The sequence below is a fragment of the Aspergillus eucalypticola genome (assembly GCF_003184535.1).
Source record: "Aspergillus eucalypticola CBS 122712 chromosome Unknown BO83scaffold_45, whole genome shotgun sequence".
NCBI classification, from domain to species: domain Eukaryota; kingdom Fungi; phylum Ascomycota; class Eurotiomycetes; order Eurotiales; family Aspergillaceae; genus Aspergillus; species Aspergillus eucalypticola.
This window is the reverse complement of record NW_020290319.1, coordinates 111,093-126,464: the sequence shown is the minus strand read 5'-3', so window position 1 is coordinate 126,464 and position 15,372 is coordinate 111,093. Positions and strand designations below refer to the sequence as shown.

The 15,372-nt window shown below is 52.2% G+C and overlaps 4 protein-coding genes across 4 annotated transcripts; 2 read left to right on the top strand and 2 right to left on the bottom strand.

The window, feature by feature from the left end:
* Positions 1-184: 184 nt before the first annotated feature.
* On the top strand, positions 185-1,129 carry BO83DRAFT_349750 (ureidoglycolate hydrolase). The gene has a single exon (XM_025528874.1). The coding sequence runs from the start codon at positions 251-253 to the stop codon at positions 1,013-1,015; it is 765 nt and encodes a 254-aa protein (XP_025382336.1). The 5' UTR covers positions 185-250; the 3' UTR covers positions 1,016-1,129.
* Positions 930-4,288, bottom strand: BO83DRAFT_458745 (mismatch repair ATPase MSH1; the record flags this gene model as incomplete). The annotated part of the gene is made up of 3 exons (XM_025537145.1): positions 930-2,878; positions 2,931-3,852; positions 3,932-4,288. The coding sequence occupies 3 exons, from the start codon at positions 4,286-4,288 to the stop codon at positions 1,137-1,139; spliced, it is 3,021 nt and encodes a 1,006-aa protein (XP_025382335.1). The 3' UTR covers positions 930-1,136.
* Positions 4,289-4,495: 207 nt separating this feature from the next.
* BO83DRAFT_442060 (ATP-dependent RNA helicase BRR2) lies at positions 4,496-11,505 on the top strand. The gene is made up of 3 exons (XM_025536376.1): positions 4,496-4,568; positions 4,624-10,852; positions 10,907-11,505. Exons 2-3 carry the CDS (start codon positions 4,740-4,742, stop codon positions 11,436-11,438), a joined length of 6,645 nt encoding a protein of 2,214 aa, XP_025382334.1. The 5' UTR covers positions 4,496-4,568; positions 4,624-4,739; the 3' UTR covers positions 11,439-11,505.
* An 873-nt stretch (positions 11,506-12,378) lies between these two features.
* Positions 12,379-15,119, bottom strand: BO83DRAFT_326105 (early growth response protein; the record flags this gene model as incomplete). The annotated part of the gene is made up of 5 exons (XM_025528032.1): positions 12,379-13,163; positions 13,210-13,350; positions 13,421-13,694; positions 13,759-14,923; positions 14,983-15,119. The coding sequence occupies 5 exons, from the start codon at positions 15,117-15,119 to the stop codon at positions 12,379-12,381; spliced, it is 2,502 nt and encodes an 833-aa protein (XP_025382333.1).
* Positions 15,120-15,372: the final 253 nt, after the last annotated feature.

Sequence of the window (15,372 nt, the reverse complement as noted above, 5' to 3'; positions counted from 1 at the left end):
AACCCAATCAATCTGACGTCGGGCCCTTCCGACCGCCGATCTTAGCGTCGATACTATGACGGCGACTCCCGATGCCCTTCTGGGGTACTTAGATAACAAATCATCACCTTATCCCGCCCTTCTGTTCTCTCATTCCCCATCTTTCAAACCACTCAATTCAGCAGTTCGGGCAGGTCCCCCTACCTTCAATGTACATGATTTCTTCTTGCAAATAACCCGAATAAGCACATATACCTCCAACACAACAACAATGCCACCACCGACCCTCACCACCAGTCCCCTCCTCAACCTCACCCCCGCTCCCCTCACCCCAGAGGCCTTCTCCGACTTCGGCACAGCCATATCATCTCCCCTAGCTCGCAACATCACCACTCCTCCACCAGAAAGTACCCTGAAGACGCTATCGCCTGTCCCCGTCCTCGCGAATCAAGCCTCCGCCCTGAAGTACAGCCCGATCGGTCCAATGACTGATAATTACTCCACCGCTCCGAGCGGCCAGCCCTCTTCCGCCCGCATGACGATGTTCTCGTGCTTTCCGCGCAAACTCCGCACTGTCGCCCATAAAAACGTGAATGCGTTTGATGTGCGCATTCTGGAAAGACATCCCTACACTACGCAGACTTTCACCCCGATTGATCTGTCGAGTCAGGTGAAGACAACAGGCGCGGGAGGTGAGGTGGAGGAGGAGCCGTTCTACTTGGTTATTGTGGCGCCTTCGTTGAAGGGCACTACGGCTACTGCGAGGACGGATGATGGGAAGACTGTAAGCGTGGTGGATCCGCCGGATTTGAGTCGTTTGAGGGCCTTTGTGGCTAGGGGTGGTCAGGCTGTTACATATGGGGCGGGAACGTGGCATGCGCCTATGGTGGTTATTGGGAAGAGGAGGGTGGATTTTGTGGTGGTGCAGTTTATGAATGGGGTTGGGGATGAGGATTGTCAGGAGGTGAGGTTTGGGGAGGGCATCGCTGTAGAAGTATCGGGCGAGGGAACTAAGAAGGCTCTGGCGAAGCTTTGAGAGCGGTTATGGTAAGAGTTGGAAGCCTCTGCGGGGGATATGGTTCATTGTACCTTCTTATCAAAATGGCTATTGTACATAGATTGTGAATGATATGAGATTACTGATGGCATGGACAGTTTCAGGCTCCGTTTGCTGTATGTTTTGGTGCCGCCTTCTCTTCCCATTGTGGACTGTTGTTGTGGTTAGAGAATCGCTGACGCACGCTCTTTGCCATTTCAATGGCCTCCCTGGGTAGTCCGGCCAACTGAGCGACTTTCAATGCATGCGACTCGCGGTTCACACCTTTGCGTAGTCGATGGACGAATGAGAATGATCCAGAAGCGGATTCTTTGACATCGGTGCAGTATCTGCCGAGGGTATCAAAGTCGCGGGTCATGTCGGCAAGGACATGGAAATGAGTCGCAAACAGTGTCCGGCATTTGTTGTGATAATGCAGGTGATGCAAGCATGCAAAACTGACGGCAGTTCCGTCTTCTGGCGTGGTCCCCCGGCCGACCTCGTCCATGATGACAAACGAGCGCGAGGTTGCTTGTTTGAGAATAGCTGCTGTTTCCAGCATCTCCACCATGAATGTGGACTGGTCTCGGAACAGATCATCAGCGGCTCCGATGCGACTGAAGATCTGGTCAACCAAGCCAATCTCTGCGTACGCCGCAGGGACAAATGACCCGACCTGGGCTAGTATAGTGATGAGTGCGTTTTGTCGCAGAAATGTGCTTTTACCTGCCATGTTGGGACCGGTCACAAGCCATATACGTTCTGGGCCTCCGAGAAAGCAATCATTGCTGACAAACCGTCGGCCTTGCTCCTCAAGTCCAAGCTTGACTGTAGGATGACGCCCGCCCACAATCTTGTGGCTTGTGCCTTCGTTGAGGATCGGACGCACTAATTGCTGCTCCTGTGCCAATGTGGCAAATGAGCATGCCACGTCGAGTTCGTCCATAACGGCTGCATTGCGTCGAATTTTAACAAGATTGAGGATGACCTCCCGACGCAGATGCTCAAAGATCACTTGTTCCTCTTGACGAATTTGAGCCCTCACTTGATCCATCTGACCGCCTAGCTCTGTCCATGCTGGTAAGTAGAATGACCTCGTCGACTTGGTGGCCGAAACATTTCGTGTTACTCCAAGTTCCTCCAATGATTCTTGGGTGATTTTAGCCCCCTTGACATGGCATATGTGACCTAATCCCGGAGTCCACTTGAGTGTCAGTGCAGATGAACCTACCGACTCGCGAAGACGCTGTGTTAGCTCTGATTTTGCTGTATGTAATTGCTCTAACTCCTGATGGAGTTCACTTAAAGCTTGGCTTGCATCTCGTCTCATGATCCAGGTATCGGCAATCGTCCCCTCATCCGCAGCTGCGTTAGACCGATCACTACTTTTGGTCTTGACTTTTTTCGGCAGTGCAGCCATGTCCTCTGGAATACCCTCATTCAGGGTGACAGACTGTGCTAGAAGTGCTGCTTCTGCAGCTGTGTCGTCTTCAATGCGCTGCTTCTGCAGCAGACCCTCCTCGTCAATTGCTGCCAGGATTTTGTCAGCTAAGACTGTAGGCCCATCCATGTAGATTCGGTCGACCATAATTTCAATGCTGCGCTTGGTTTGACTATCAACCTCGCTATGCCACTTCCTTGATAGAACTTGTCGGACTTCTTTGGAGGCTTCAATTGCCTTCGAAAGACAAATCAAATCATCAGGGTCACCCCGACCAAGTGTAAATTTCTGAACTAGACGTTGGGCATCATAACTGCGTTTGAGAAATTGGATCACGCTGTCATGCAGATCACGGTCTTCGATGAATATCGAAACAAGGTCAAGCCGTTCGTTGATTATCGATAGAGAAGTGGAAGGCGACGCTGCCACAATGTTAGACTTTGGGGATTGGTTAAGGGAAATTATTAGGCATACTTAAACGGTCTCTCAGTAAACGTGCTCCACTCTTGGTAGAAGTCCGCCGCACTGCATGAAGTAGGCTTCCTTTCCCAAAGCCATCACGGGCAGTCTCCAGTATTTCTAGACCCCTCAAGCTATTCCGGTCAATGCTCATTGACTCGTCCAAATGTCGGCGACGAGGAGGCTGAAGCTTCATATTTAAGCCCTGCAATTGAACCCGGATATACTCCAAGAGACTATACCCTGCGGCAACTTCTTCACGCGTAAATGTTTCTGCGGCGGCGTCTGACACAGGGGCTTCAAGCATAGCCTCCCATCGGGCCATGGGCGCAACCTTTTTCGGAAATTGGAAGAAAGTCATTAATCGTTGGTCGTGTCCAATCAATAACTGCAGCTCCTGTCCGACTACATCCTGGAGACCTTGGTCCACGAGTATCTCTCGGGCGCCAATCCTGGCGATAGCAGACGGTAGCATCTGTGCTGTAGTTACTTGCGTAAAGAAGTCGCCTGTGGAGAGGTCCAACCAGGACAAGCCTACATTTTGGGATGCGGATAATAGGACGTGCTGTTGCGAGGATGAGGCATCCTGTTGCTTCAACTGCTCCTTTAGCGAAGATTTATCAATGTAGACTGCCAACAAAAAATTATTTTCGGAAGGATCCATGAACTTCTCATCGATTAATGTGCCAGGTGTGATGATTCTGGCCACCTTACGATCGAAGAGAAGACCGCCGGATCGGAGCTTGTCTTCTGCGGCATTCGGAAATTCCTCGCTGACAGCCACATACTTGTTCAGGTCCTGAACAAGGATCTTTAGGAAACGGTCTAGCTGGAAGAAGGGAAAACCAGCCATAGGAACAGGGCCGGCACTGGTCTTTTTGGAGGCAAGCTTAAGGTTGAGCAACGGGGCGAACTCTTCAGCTTGCTCAAAATAGAGCTAGGATAAGGTTAGGGATACTCTCTAGGAACTTCTGTACTCCACGGATCTAGAAGGAGTATAAAGCTGGTAGTCATACCTCGTAGAAGCCGCCTACTCTAGTCAAGATCACGCAATTTTTGAACTTCTGCATATTGTTCCAATGTCCTTGGACAACAGCCGGATATTTGGGGGCATCATCCACCACTTCCTGATAAGGCTGCAGCTTCAAAGCCCCCTGGGGCAGATCTTTCAACTTTACAGTAGTCTTCGTTTTGGCGCCTCGCCGCGGCATCGAGTAACAAGTTACCTTGGGGAGAAGCGTGGACGGTCGCCGGGCATGATGGCAGATGGTCCTGTGTACATGGCAACGATATGGTGGGAATATGTCAGGTCTAGCAATTGATCGGGCTTGGGACTGACATAGGTAGGACACATGTAGTCCATGAGCGCGCATCATCCCGAAACAGCGCGTTGTCTTCGGCGCGTTGAGAGAAAGGGACCAAGCAACTATACAACGTGATGACAGGCCGAGAAGCGCGGCAGAAAAGCGGCGAGCGGGTGTATACCTCAGGCTCCCGCTCGCCAAACCTTCCCGCCTTGCCACGCAAATCTGCTTGACAGGAACTTCCCGCGACCTCTCTAACGCAACTCACTCAAACTCCTCCAATTCCTCCCAAGCAGCTTGCAACCTTGCGCCGACCCCTGTGCTTGTTTGCTGCCGGAGGATGGTCCAGGTTTGTGAAGCCTTTTAGGATCCCATACCGTCACGAAATTCATTACTTGTCGCAGGTGTCTCGACGCGCCGGCTGAACCTGAGCTCCACCGAGCCCAGTCGACACATTACCGTCGCAGCACGTTCGCTTTACCATTTGTTCTATTGTTTTTTGTTATAATATACCATCAAAATGGCGGACCAGAATATTTCTCAATATAAGTACTCGGCGATGTCCAACCTGGTTCTCCAGGCGGACCGTCGTTTTATCTCTCGCGTCAACGATGAACCCACCGGAGACCCAGAGTCGCTCGCTGGTCGCATAAGTATTCGGGAGATGGGCGGCAGGATGGCGCGTGATGATGCGCCTAAGACGAAGAAGAAGACTATCGGCCCGACGGACATTGAACGCGGTGCGATTCGAGAGGGTGAGGATGTGCTTGCCCGTGAACAGAGGAAGACCCAACGGGGTCAACCGGCACAACTACGAGGCCAGGGGATTCTCTCTGCCGCAGACGCCCTCATTGAGGGCCTCAAATACCGTCCCCGCACGCCTGCCACCCGAGCTACCTACGACCTTATTCTCACCATGACCGCGACCCACCTTGGCGACGTCCCCCACGAAGTGGTCCGAAGTGCCGCTGATGCAGTGTTGGAATTGCTGAAGGATGAAGAGATGAAGGACTTCGACAAGAAGAAGGAGATCGATGACCTGCTCGGAAGCTCGATGAACCCCAAAGAGTTCAATGAGCTCGTCAACCTCGGCAAGAAGATTACGGACTACGACGCGCAGGACGAAGATGAAGAAATGGGCGAAGGGTTGGAAGGTGAAGGTGAAGGCGAACTGGATGAGCGCCAAGGTGTTGCCGTCGTTTTCGATGAGGAGGATGAGGACGACGAGCGCATGGGTACTGTGGATGAGATACGCGATGATGACGAACTGTCAGAGGACGAAGAGGCCGATCAACAAGAAGCTACTGGAATCGACGAGACAACCACTGAGAAGGCGGATCTCGATGGTCTTGAGGAGGCCGAAGAGATGGTAATAGATGGTGGCCTGGGTCGGAATGCAGATCGACGAGACAAGGGATTAACGGTACCTGCCCGGGAGATCGATGCCTATTGGCTTCAGCGTCAAATCGGTGCCGCATATTCCGATGCCCACATACAGCATGAAAAGGCCACACAAGCACTTGAGATCCTTGGTGGTCAGGGCGAGGACGGCGCGGAGCGGCCGCTACGTGATGTTGAAAACGACCTGATGGAATTGTTCGACTACGAGAACCCCGACCTTGTCGCCAAATTGGTCACCAACCGGGATAAGATCGTTTGGGTCACTCGCTGGCGTCGAGTGGCCGAAGACGCAGACGCCCGCCACCTGGTAGAGAGTGAGATGGTCGAGGCTGGACATCGTCAGATTTTGGACGAGATCCGGGGTAAATCGACTCGTTCCGAAGGTGCAGGTCGGCCAGAGAAGAAGATCAAGCTGGATTTGATGGATGTCGATGTCCCGAGTGCACCTCAACAACCCGAAGAGAAGCCTACAGAGGGTGGACTGGTGAGGGGCTTGCAGCCGAAGAGGTTGATTAACCTGGAAAACCTCGTCTTCCACCAGGGCAACCACTTGATGACGAACCCTAACGTCAAACTACCACAGGGCTCTACGAAGCGGACGTTCAAGGGCTATGAGGAGATTCATGTGCCTCCACCGCAGGCAAAGAGAGAGCCAGGGGAGAAGAACATCCCCGCTACCGAACTGCCCGAGTGGGCTCGTGTCGGCTTTGGTAGTGCGAAGGAGCTCAATCGGGTCCAGTCCAAGTGCTTCCCATCTGCGTTCCATGACGACGGAAACATGCTCGTCTGTGCTCCCACAGGATCAGGAAAGACGAACGTTGCCATGCTCACCATTCTCCGCGAAATCGGAAAGAACCGCAACCCTGAAACCGGCGAGATCATGTTGGATGACTTCAAGATCATCTACATCTCCCCGTTGAAGGCGCTGGTTCAGGAGCAAGTCGGAAACCTCGGCAAGCGACTGGAGCCGTATGGCATCAAGGTTGCTGAACTCAGTGGTGATCGCCAGCTCACCAAACAGCAAATTGCTGAAACGCAGATTATTGTGACCACCCCCGAGAAATTTGATGTCATTACAAGAAAGGCGTCGGAAACGAGCTACACAAGGCTCGTTCGTCTTGTTGTTATCGATGAAATCCACCTTCTTCACGACGACCGTGGTCCAGTCATCGAGAGCATCGTCAGCAGAACGATTCGCAAGGTCGAACAGACCGGTGACCCTGTACGAATCGTTGGTCTCAGTGCTACACTGCCTAACTACCGTGATGTTGCAAGCTTTTTGCGCGTTGATCCCCTCAAGGGTCTCTTCCATTTCGACGGGTCTTATAGGCCATGCCCGCTGAAGCAGGAGTTCATTGGTGTTACCGACAAGAAGGCTATCAAGCAGTTGAAGACGATGAACGATATTTGCTATAACAAGGTGCTTGAGCAGGTTGGACAACGGAGGAATCAGATGCTCATCTTCGTCCACTCCCGAAAGGAGACCGCCAAAACCGCCAAGTACATCAGAGACAAGGCTCTTGAGATGGAGACCATTGGTCAGATCCTGCGGAGCGATGCTGCCAGTAGAGCCATTTTGGCCGAAGAAGCCGAGACCGTGGACGATCCTTCCCTCAAAGATCTTCTGCCCTACGGCCTCGGTATCCACCATGCTGGTCTGAGTCTTGCGGATCGTGATTCAGTTCAGGCTCTGTTCAGTGATGGTAGCATCCAAGTCCTTGTGTGCACGGCAACTCTCGCCTGGGGTGTCAACCTGCCTGCTCATACCGTCATCATCAAGGGTACCCAGATCTACTCGCCTGAGAAGGGTAGCTGGGTCGAGCTTAGCCCTCAGGATGTTCTCCAGATGCTGGGACGAGCTGGACGACCTCAGTACGATACATTCGGTGAGGGTATTATTATCACCTCGCAGACCGAGATTCAGTACTATCTGTCGCTTATGAACCAGCAGCTGCCGATCGAGAGTCAGCTTATGAGTAAGCTTGCGGATAATATGAATGCTGAGATCGTTCTTGGCAATATTCGCACGCGCGACGAGGGTGTCGATTGGCTAGGATACACTTATCTGTTCGTCCGTATGCTTCGTTCACCCGGATTGTACAGCGTTGGCGCCGATTACGAGGACGACGAGGCACTGGAGCAGAAGCGTGTCGATCTTGTCCACTCTGCAGCAGTCATCTTGGAGCGGGCAGGCCTTGTCAAGTATGACAAGAAGACAGGACGCCTGCAGTCGACTGAGCTTGGACGCATCGCCTCTCATTACTACATTGGCCACAACTCCATGTTGACGTACTCTCAGCACATCCAGCCCTCCATCACGCCCATCGAACTCTTCCGTATATTCGCCTTGAGTGACGAATTCAAGTACATTCCAGTCCGTCAAGATGAAAAGCTCGAGCTTGCCAAGTTGTTGGGACGTGTGCCTGTTCCCGTTAAGGAAGGCATCGACGAGCCTCACTCGAAGATCAATGTTCTACTGCAGGCCTATATTTCCAGACTCAAGCTTGAGGGGCTGGCTCTTATGGCAGATATGGTTTATGTCACACAGTCGGCTGGTCGTATTCTCCGCGCCCTGTTTGAGATTTCCTTGAAGAAGGGCTGGTCATCTGTGGCCAAGACGGCTCTCAATCTCTGTAAGATGGCTGAACGACGGATGTGGCCGACGATGACGCCGCTGCGTCAATTCCCGAACTGTCCTAGAGACATCCTGCAGAAGGCTGAAAGAATCGATGTGCCATGGGCTAGTTATTTCGACCTTGATCCTCCTCGCATGGGTGAGCTTCTCGGTATGCCTAAGGCTGGTCGTGTTGTCTGCGACCTCGTTTCCAAATTCCCTCGCTTGGAAGTTCAAGCGCAGGTTCAGCCTGTCACTCGTTCTATGCTCCGGGTTGAGTTGACCATCACTCCCAACTTTGTGTGGGATGTGGCGCTCCATGGAAACGCGCAGGACTTCTGGATCTTGGTCGAAGATTGCGATGGTGAGGAAATTCTATTCCATGATCAGTTCCTTCTCCGCGGAGACATTGCGCAGTCCGAGATGAACGAGCACCTTGTCGAATTTACTGTTCCGATCACTGAACCTATGCCCCCCAACTACTTCATCTCGCTCGTTTCGGACCGTTGGATGCACTCGGAAACGAAGATCGCTGTTTCTTTCCAGAAGCTGATTCTTCCGGAACGCTTCCCCCCGCACACTCCTCTCTTGGATATGCAACGTGCTCCTGTCAAGGCACTGAAGCGCGATGAATACCAGCAACTGTACCCTGAGTGGCAATACTTCAACAAGATCCAAACACAGACCTTCAAGTCCCTGTTCGATACGGATGACAATGTCTTCATCGGTGCTCCTACCGGTAGTGGCAAGACTGTTTGCGCAGAACTTGCGCTGCTGCGTCATTGGGCTCAGGAAGACAGTGGCAGGGCCGTTTACATTGCCCCGTTCCAGGAATTGGTTGACCAACGTCTCGCCGATTGGGAGAAGCGACTGAGCAACGTCGCCGGCGGGAAGACTATTGTGAAGCTTACTGGCGAGACGACTGCCGACCTCCGGCTTCTAGAGCGTGCCGATCTTGTCCTTGCCACCCCTACTCATTGGGATGTCTTGTCCAGACAGTGGCGGAAGCGTAAGAACGTCCGGGCAGTGCAGCTTTTCATCGCTGATGAGATCCAAATGCTCGGTGGCTACGGAGGATATGTGTACGAGGTGGTGGTCTCTCGTATGCACTCCATGGCGCTGGAAACCGAGAGTGGCATGCGTATTGTTGGTCTGAGCGTGCCGCTTGCCAATGCTCGCGACCTGGGTGAGTGGATTGGTGCCAACAAGCACACAATCTACAACTTCAGCCCGCATGCCCGGCCGGTGCCTCTTGAGCTTCATATCCAGTCTTTCACCATCCCCCACTTCCCCTCGCTTATGCTCGCCATGGCCAGGCCTGCGTATCTTTCGATCCTTCAGCTATCCCCCGACAAGCCTGCCATCGTCTTCGTGCCTAGCCGCAAGCAGACTCGTTCCACCGCTATGGATCTCCTGGCTGCCTGCGCTACTGACGATGATGAAGACCGATTCCTTAACGCCGATGTCAATGAGCTGGCGCCTCTCCTGGGCCGCATTAATGAACGAACTCTCGCAGAGTCACTGTCACACGGCATTGGTTACTACCACGAAGCGCTCAGCGCGACCGACAAGCGCATTGTCTCTCATCTCTTCAGTATCGGTGCAATCCAGGTCCTCCTTGCCTCCAGAGATGTCTGCTGGGAGCTCGATCTCACCGCACATCTCGTAGTTGTCATGGGAACGCAGTTCTTCGAAGGCCGGGAGCACCGCTATATCGACTACCCTATCAGCGAGATTCTCCAGATGTTCGGCAAGGCCTCTCGTCCTGGCGAGGATAAGATTGGTCGTGGTGTGCTCATGGTCCCAGCTGTCAAGCGGGAATACTATAAGAAGTTCCTGAACGAAGCTCTGCCCGTTGAGAGTCACCTGCAAGCCTACTTGCATGACGCCTTCGTCACAGAAATCAGCACCAGAACGATTGGATCAACTCAAGATGCGATCGACTGGATGACTCACACCTACTTCTACCGTCGGCTTTTGGCCAACCCCAGTTTCTACGGTCTGACCGATGTCAGCCACGAGGGCCTCAGTACTTTCCTGTCGGAACTGCTGGAGAACACGCTGAAGGAACTGTCGGATGCCAAGATCGTTGATCTGGATGAGGAGGATGACAGCGTATCGCCTCTGAACGCGGCCATGATTGGGTCTTACTACAACATCTCATTCATCACGATGCAGACCTTCCTTCTCTCTTTGTCGGCTCGCACGAAACTCAAGGGTATCCTGGAGATTGTCACGTCAGCCACCGAATTCGAGTCGATCCAGATGCGCCGTCACGAGGACCACATCCTGCGTCGCGTATACGACCGTGTGCCAGTCAAGATGTCGCAAGTCGCCTACGATTCGCCGCACTTCAAGGCCTTCGTGCTGCTGCAAGCTCACTTCTCGCGCATGCAGTTGCCGATCGATCTTGCCAAGGATCAGGAGGTCATTGTCAGCAAGGTTCTCAACCTGCTCAGCGCTTGTGTCGATGTTCTCTCTTCGGAGGGCCACCTGAACGCCATGAACGCCATGGAGATGTCCCAGATGGTCGTCCAGGCCATGTGGGACCGCGACAGTCCTCTGAAGCAGATTCCCCACTTCGGCCCCGACGCCATCAAGGTGGCCAACGAGTACAAGTATGTCCCACCATCCTCTCCATCCCATACCACCGTCACTAACAACCCTCCCAGCATCAACGACATCTTCGAATTCATGGAAGCCATGGACCCCTCCGAGAACAAGGACTACGCGACCTTGGTCAAGCGCCTCGGCCTGGACAACAGACAACTGGCACAAGCCGCGGCCTTCACCAACGAGAAGTACCCCAACCTCGAACTGGACTTCGAAGTCGAAGATCCAGAGAGCGTCACCTCCGGCGAGCCAAGCTACCTCAAGGTCAAGATCGAGCGCGAGGTCGAAGAAGACGAAGAGCCCGACACCTCCGTGCACGCACCCTTCTACCCCAACAAGAAGATGGAGAACTGGTGGCTCGTGGTCGGAGACGAGAAGACAAAGAACCTGCTGGCTATCAAGCGTATCACTATTGGTCGCAAGTTGGAGCTGCGTCTTGAATACATCGTGCCTACCCCTGGTGAGCACGAGCTGACTTTGTACTTGATGAGTGACAGTTACGTCGGTGTGGATCAGGCTCCTACGTTTACTGTTACGGCTGCTGAGGGAATGGATGAGGATGAGGACGAGGAAGAGGAAGATGAGGAGTAGATGCATTGATGGATAAATCTCTTCGCCGTGGATGATTCCGGATGGATAGGATTTCGTTATGGTTCGCATTTCTGTAATTATATGTGTAATGTGAAATAACATGAATCGTTTTTAAAGTTATGAGTTTCAATCTTTGTCTACGTACGTGAGAAGTCTGTTGTACACTACTGCTCATGATAGTGAATTAACTAGAATCTATCGGGCAACTTTTGAGGCACAATCCCTGAATTCACTCAACCTGCCTTCTTGTAGCTCAACCAGCACGCTTCTAGTAAGAAATAAGACTGTCATGAGATTGAAGGATTAGGAAGAAACATAATATTTTCTTTTCTTGGAACTAAATCCGAAATCCTGGATACCTGCATAATCCACATAAATCAATCACTATGCAGTGGGCCATGTGTACAAGTGCGGCTTATTTTACTGGGAAATCCAGTCTCCATATTCCTTAAACATACTCAAATGATGAAGATCCCGTTTGGCAGAAGAAGCCAAATGGAGACAGGCGGTGGGATGGATGGCTGCTGCGGGCCCGAGCCGAGCTGACTCGACAGACTGACTTCATGACTGTCAGCGTTGTTTGGTATTTGAGACTTAGATGATCTTAGCGTATGGTAGTTCATGGGCTCTTCTTTAGCCTAATGAAGGATGGTTTTGCATATCCCTACCTTTTGAGGTTAGAAACAATATCTGCTGGGCATGGTTGGAGAGATGATTCAGCGGATGTCGGAAGCCCGAAGCCCGAGAGAGCGTGTCCATTTACCGATTAGGGCTGTGCTGTGGACCCGAGCCGAAAGAGCATGGGACCTTCACTTCAGTTCATGGCATATCTAGCCTCATGGGCTTTGATGGAGGGCGAGCTATTGGAAAGGAAACAGACGGAAAGGATAATGTAGTGAGTATTGAGTGATATCGAGGACAATTCATACCAGCAGGTTGCTTAGGGCGCTCGTAGTCGTGTCAGAACTTGCTCATAGATCCTACTGATACCCCAGTACTTCAGCGCTCTGAGGCTCAAGATTGATTCGTCTAAGAATCTGGAGCGGCCTCGATCAGACATGATGTCACCAATTCCGGGCAGTTTGATGCGGCCCCAGCCAGTGTTGATCCATTCAACAGCGCTCATGCCACCCCATTCCGGGGCACGGAGGGTAATAGACGGCGCCTCAGTCGCGGGAGAAGGGTAGCATTGGGGGTTGCAGAGTGAAGAGTACAGCCATATCACTAGAGCGGCTCTGAAGAAGAAGACGGGGGTGGAAAAATGTGCACAGTGATGGGATCGCACGGTTTCGAGTACCCGTGCGGCGTAAAAGATGGCTGATCTTCCTTTATGTGACACAGCGCCCCATTCATCAGCTATTTTGCCCAAGTCAAACTCACTCAGCTGCCGGCCCTTGATCTTCAATGCTGTAGGTAGTAATGGCAGTTTCGGGATATTGTTGACCATGAGGGCATAGAGAATCATGAGCCTGTGAGTCGCGCAGACTTTGAGCTCATGGGAGGAACATTCTTCCTCATTCTCTGTGATCTCCAAGAGTTGTCTCAAATCTCTATCCACTTCACTTAGATCAGATGATGAGGATCCTGGGAAGTTCTGGTAACCACTGACGGCATTGAGTAGGAGCTGAATAATAGCTTGCTTCCCAAGAGTGCCAGTTTTACGCCAGACAGCCGACCAGTTTCTATCAGAAGCAATGTGCTCCAATGTAGAGGGTTTATTTCGGCCTGATATGTTAAAAGTGATCATAACAAACGGCATATCGAAACCTACTTGTGTGTTTTGGGAAAATAGCCCAGCCCTGTGCTGTCGCCGCTTCCCAGAGCTCCTCTTCCTGGGGCAGGGTATTCTGCATCTCATCATCCCGTACTATAGACGACAAATCAAAATGTATGGAGAAAGCTGTATCGCTAGCTGCATGACCACGTCAGATGCTGTAATAGCTAATATGTCCACGTAAGCACGAAAAGATTTGGGAAACCACTAACCCAGATAGCGTAACCGGTGCGTCGCCTCTCCTCATCCAGAGTCCAGATTTGCCATTTTTGGGCATTTGGAAGCTCTAGCTGATGGATTTTCTGGAGGGATACAATGCTTCTGAAGATCTGACTTCGCCGAGCCACGGTAACTGGAACCGCTTGGTACACTTCAGCGACTTCTAGGGCCCTCCGTTCGCCAGAGTATCGCAGCCCCAGTTGGTTGAGAAGGAAGACCCGCATAAGCCACAGCTCCCGGGCATGTACATTCAAATTCTCACACTAGCAAATAAGTGTATTGTCAACCGTAAAGCATTGAGCATATAAGCTGCGGGACCTCGCTTACCAGATGCATGGACTGACGTCTCACCAGCTCGTGCATAGCTCTCGAACAGGTCTGCGCATGTGGGAGCCCGGAGAATTGAGCGCCGATAGCACTCACGACAAAGATAAGGAGCCAATGCGTGCCCGGTGTACAGAAAGACGGCTTGTGCAATATAGGGAAAACAGGATGGAAGTGCTCAAAGTACAGCTGCACCCAAGAATTGATTACTGGCAAGGGTGGAATTTTCAGCTCAGTGAATGGTGGAAAGGTCGGGTTTCCTTGCATGACCCGCGCCACACGATGTACTTCTTCCACCGCTGCAGCAGGCACGTCGTTCACGTGGGCAAAGTTCTCTTCGTCCACTCGTTCTATAGGCAGGCCCTCCATGTCTGGGAAGGACAGCTGCGCATCGATAGTGATAGCAGTTGGGGAATACCGTCTTGGTTCCATGGCTTCGTCAATTTCCAGAGAGTGATCATAACCGTAGATTTCGGCAACTACACTTGGTGTCAACGGTAAGAATGGACGAGCTACCCTCGAGACTGTATATAAAGGGGAAGATGAGGACTCCGTCTCTGCTGAGGCCAACCACAAATCATTCGGACCATCGTTCAATGGAGGGGTCTGCTCTAGGATACCAGATAACACATTAGCATCGATGTCAAGGCCCAGGAAGCTCTCAAACCCCATCGCATCGGTGGCGAGCAAGGCCGGTGTACTCTCGTGCGTAGTTGCTGGAACGTGGTTCGTAAGGTGACTGCCACTTCCATACGCCTCCACGTTTTCCATGCTCCTGGCATTTACTCTTGACGTTGTAGGCTGCAGTTGAGTCATTGAATGCATGGTAGGTGGTGGTGGTGAAATAATGTCCTCTGGGAGCTGGGTTGATTCCGGTGTGAGAGAAGATTCCCAGTTCTGAGGTGTAGCTGTACCACGGTGCCGTTTTGAGATTGAAGGGTGCGTTGTAGCAGCAGCATTCGCGAGCTTGCGCTTCTGGGGTGACTGGTAAACACAGTTGGCCCCATTTTTCTGACACCTCTGACACGGTTTCTGTCCGTCACAGCGAACTTTGGACAAGTTGCATTGCTTGCATGCCTGCGCTACCCGGCGTCGCTCACTGGTATGCGCGCTGCCATTGGGGACGATGTGTTCATGTCTTGTGCTGTGATGGCGAGCAAGTGAGTCTCTACAGACTGCATATCAGCTTGAGAGTACTACTCAATTCACAAGTAAACGAGGGCATACACTCGACTGAACTGTTGACCGCACTCGACACAAGCAAAGGGCTTTTCCTTGGTATGAGTGCGGATGTGGCGCTGATAGTGCTCGGGCCGCTGGAATGAAGCATTGCAAGCTTCGCAGCGCCACTGGGTGGATTGCATTGCACCAGATTCTTCCGTAAGTATAAGTTGCGCAGCATCACCTGAAGGACTGACTGACAGGCACTCAGGTAGCATTGTAGTTGTTGTTGCAAGGATGGAAAGGGACTGGGGAGGCATGGGATTCGGCCTGCTCTTTGGGCCATCGCCGCTAATCCCGAACAGAACTCCACCCACTAACCCACTTCCTCCGTTCAATCCACAAAGACTCCACATCTAACCTCTCTTTCTTCCTCTTCGATTTCCTGCGCGAACC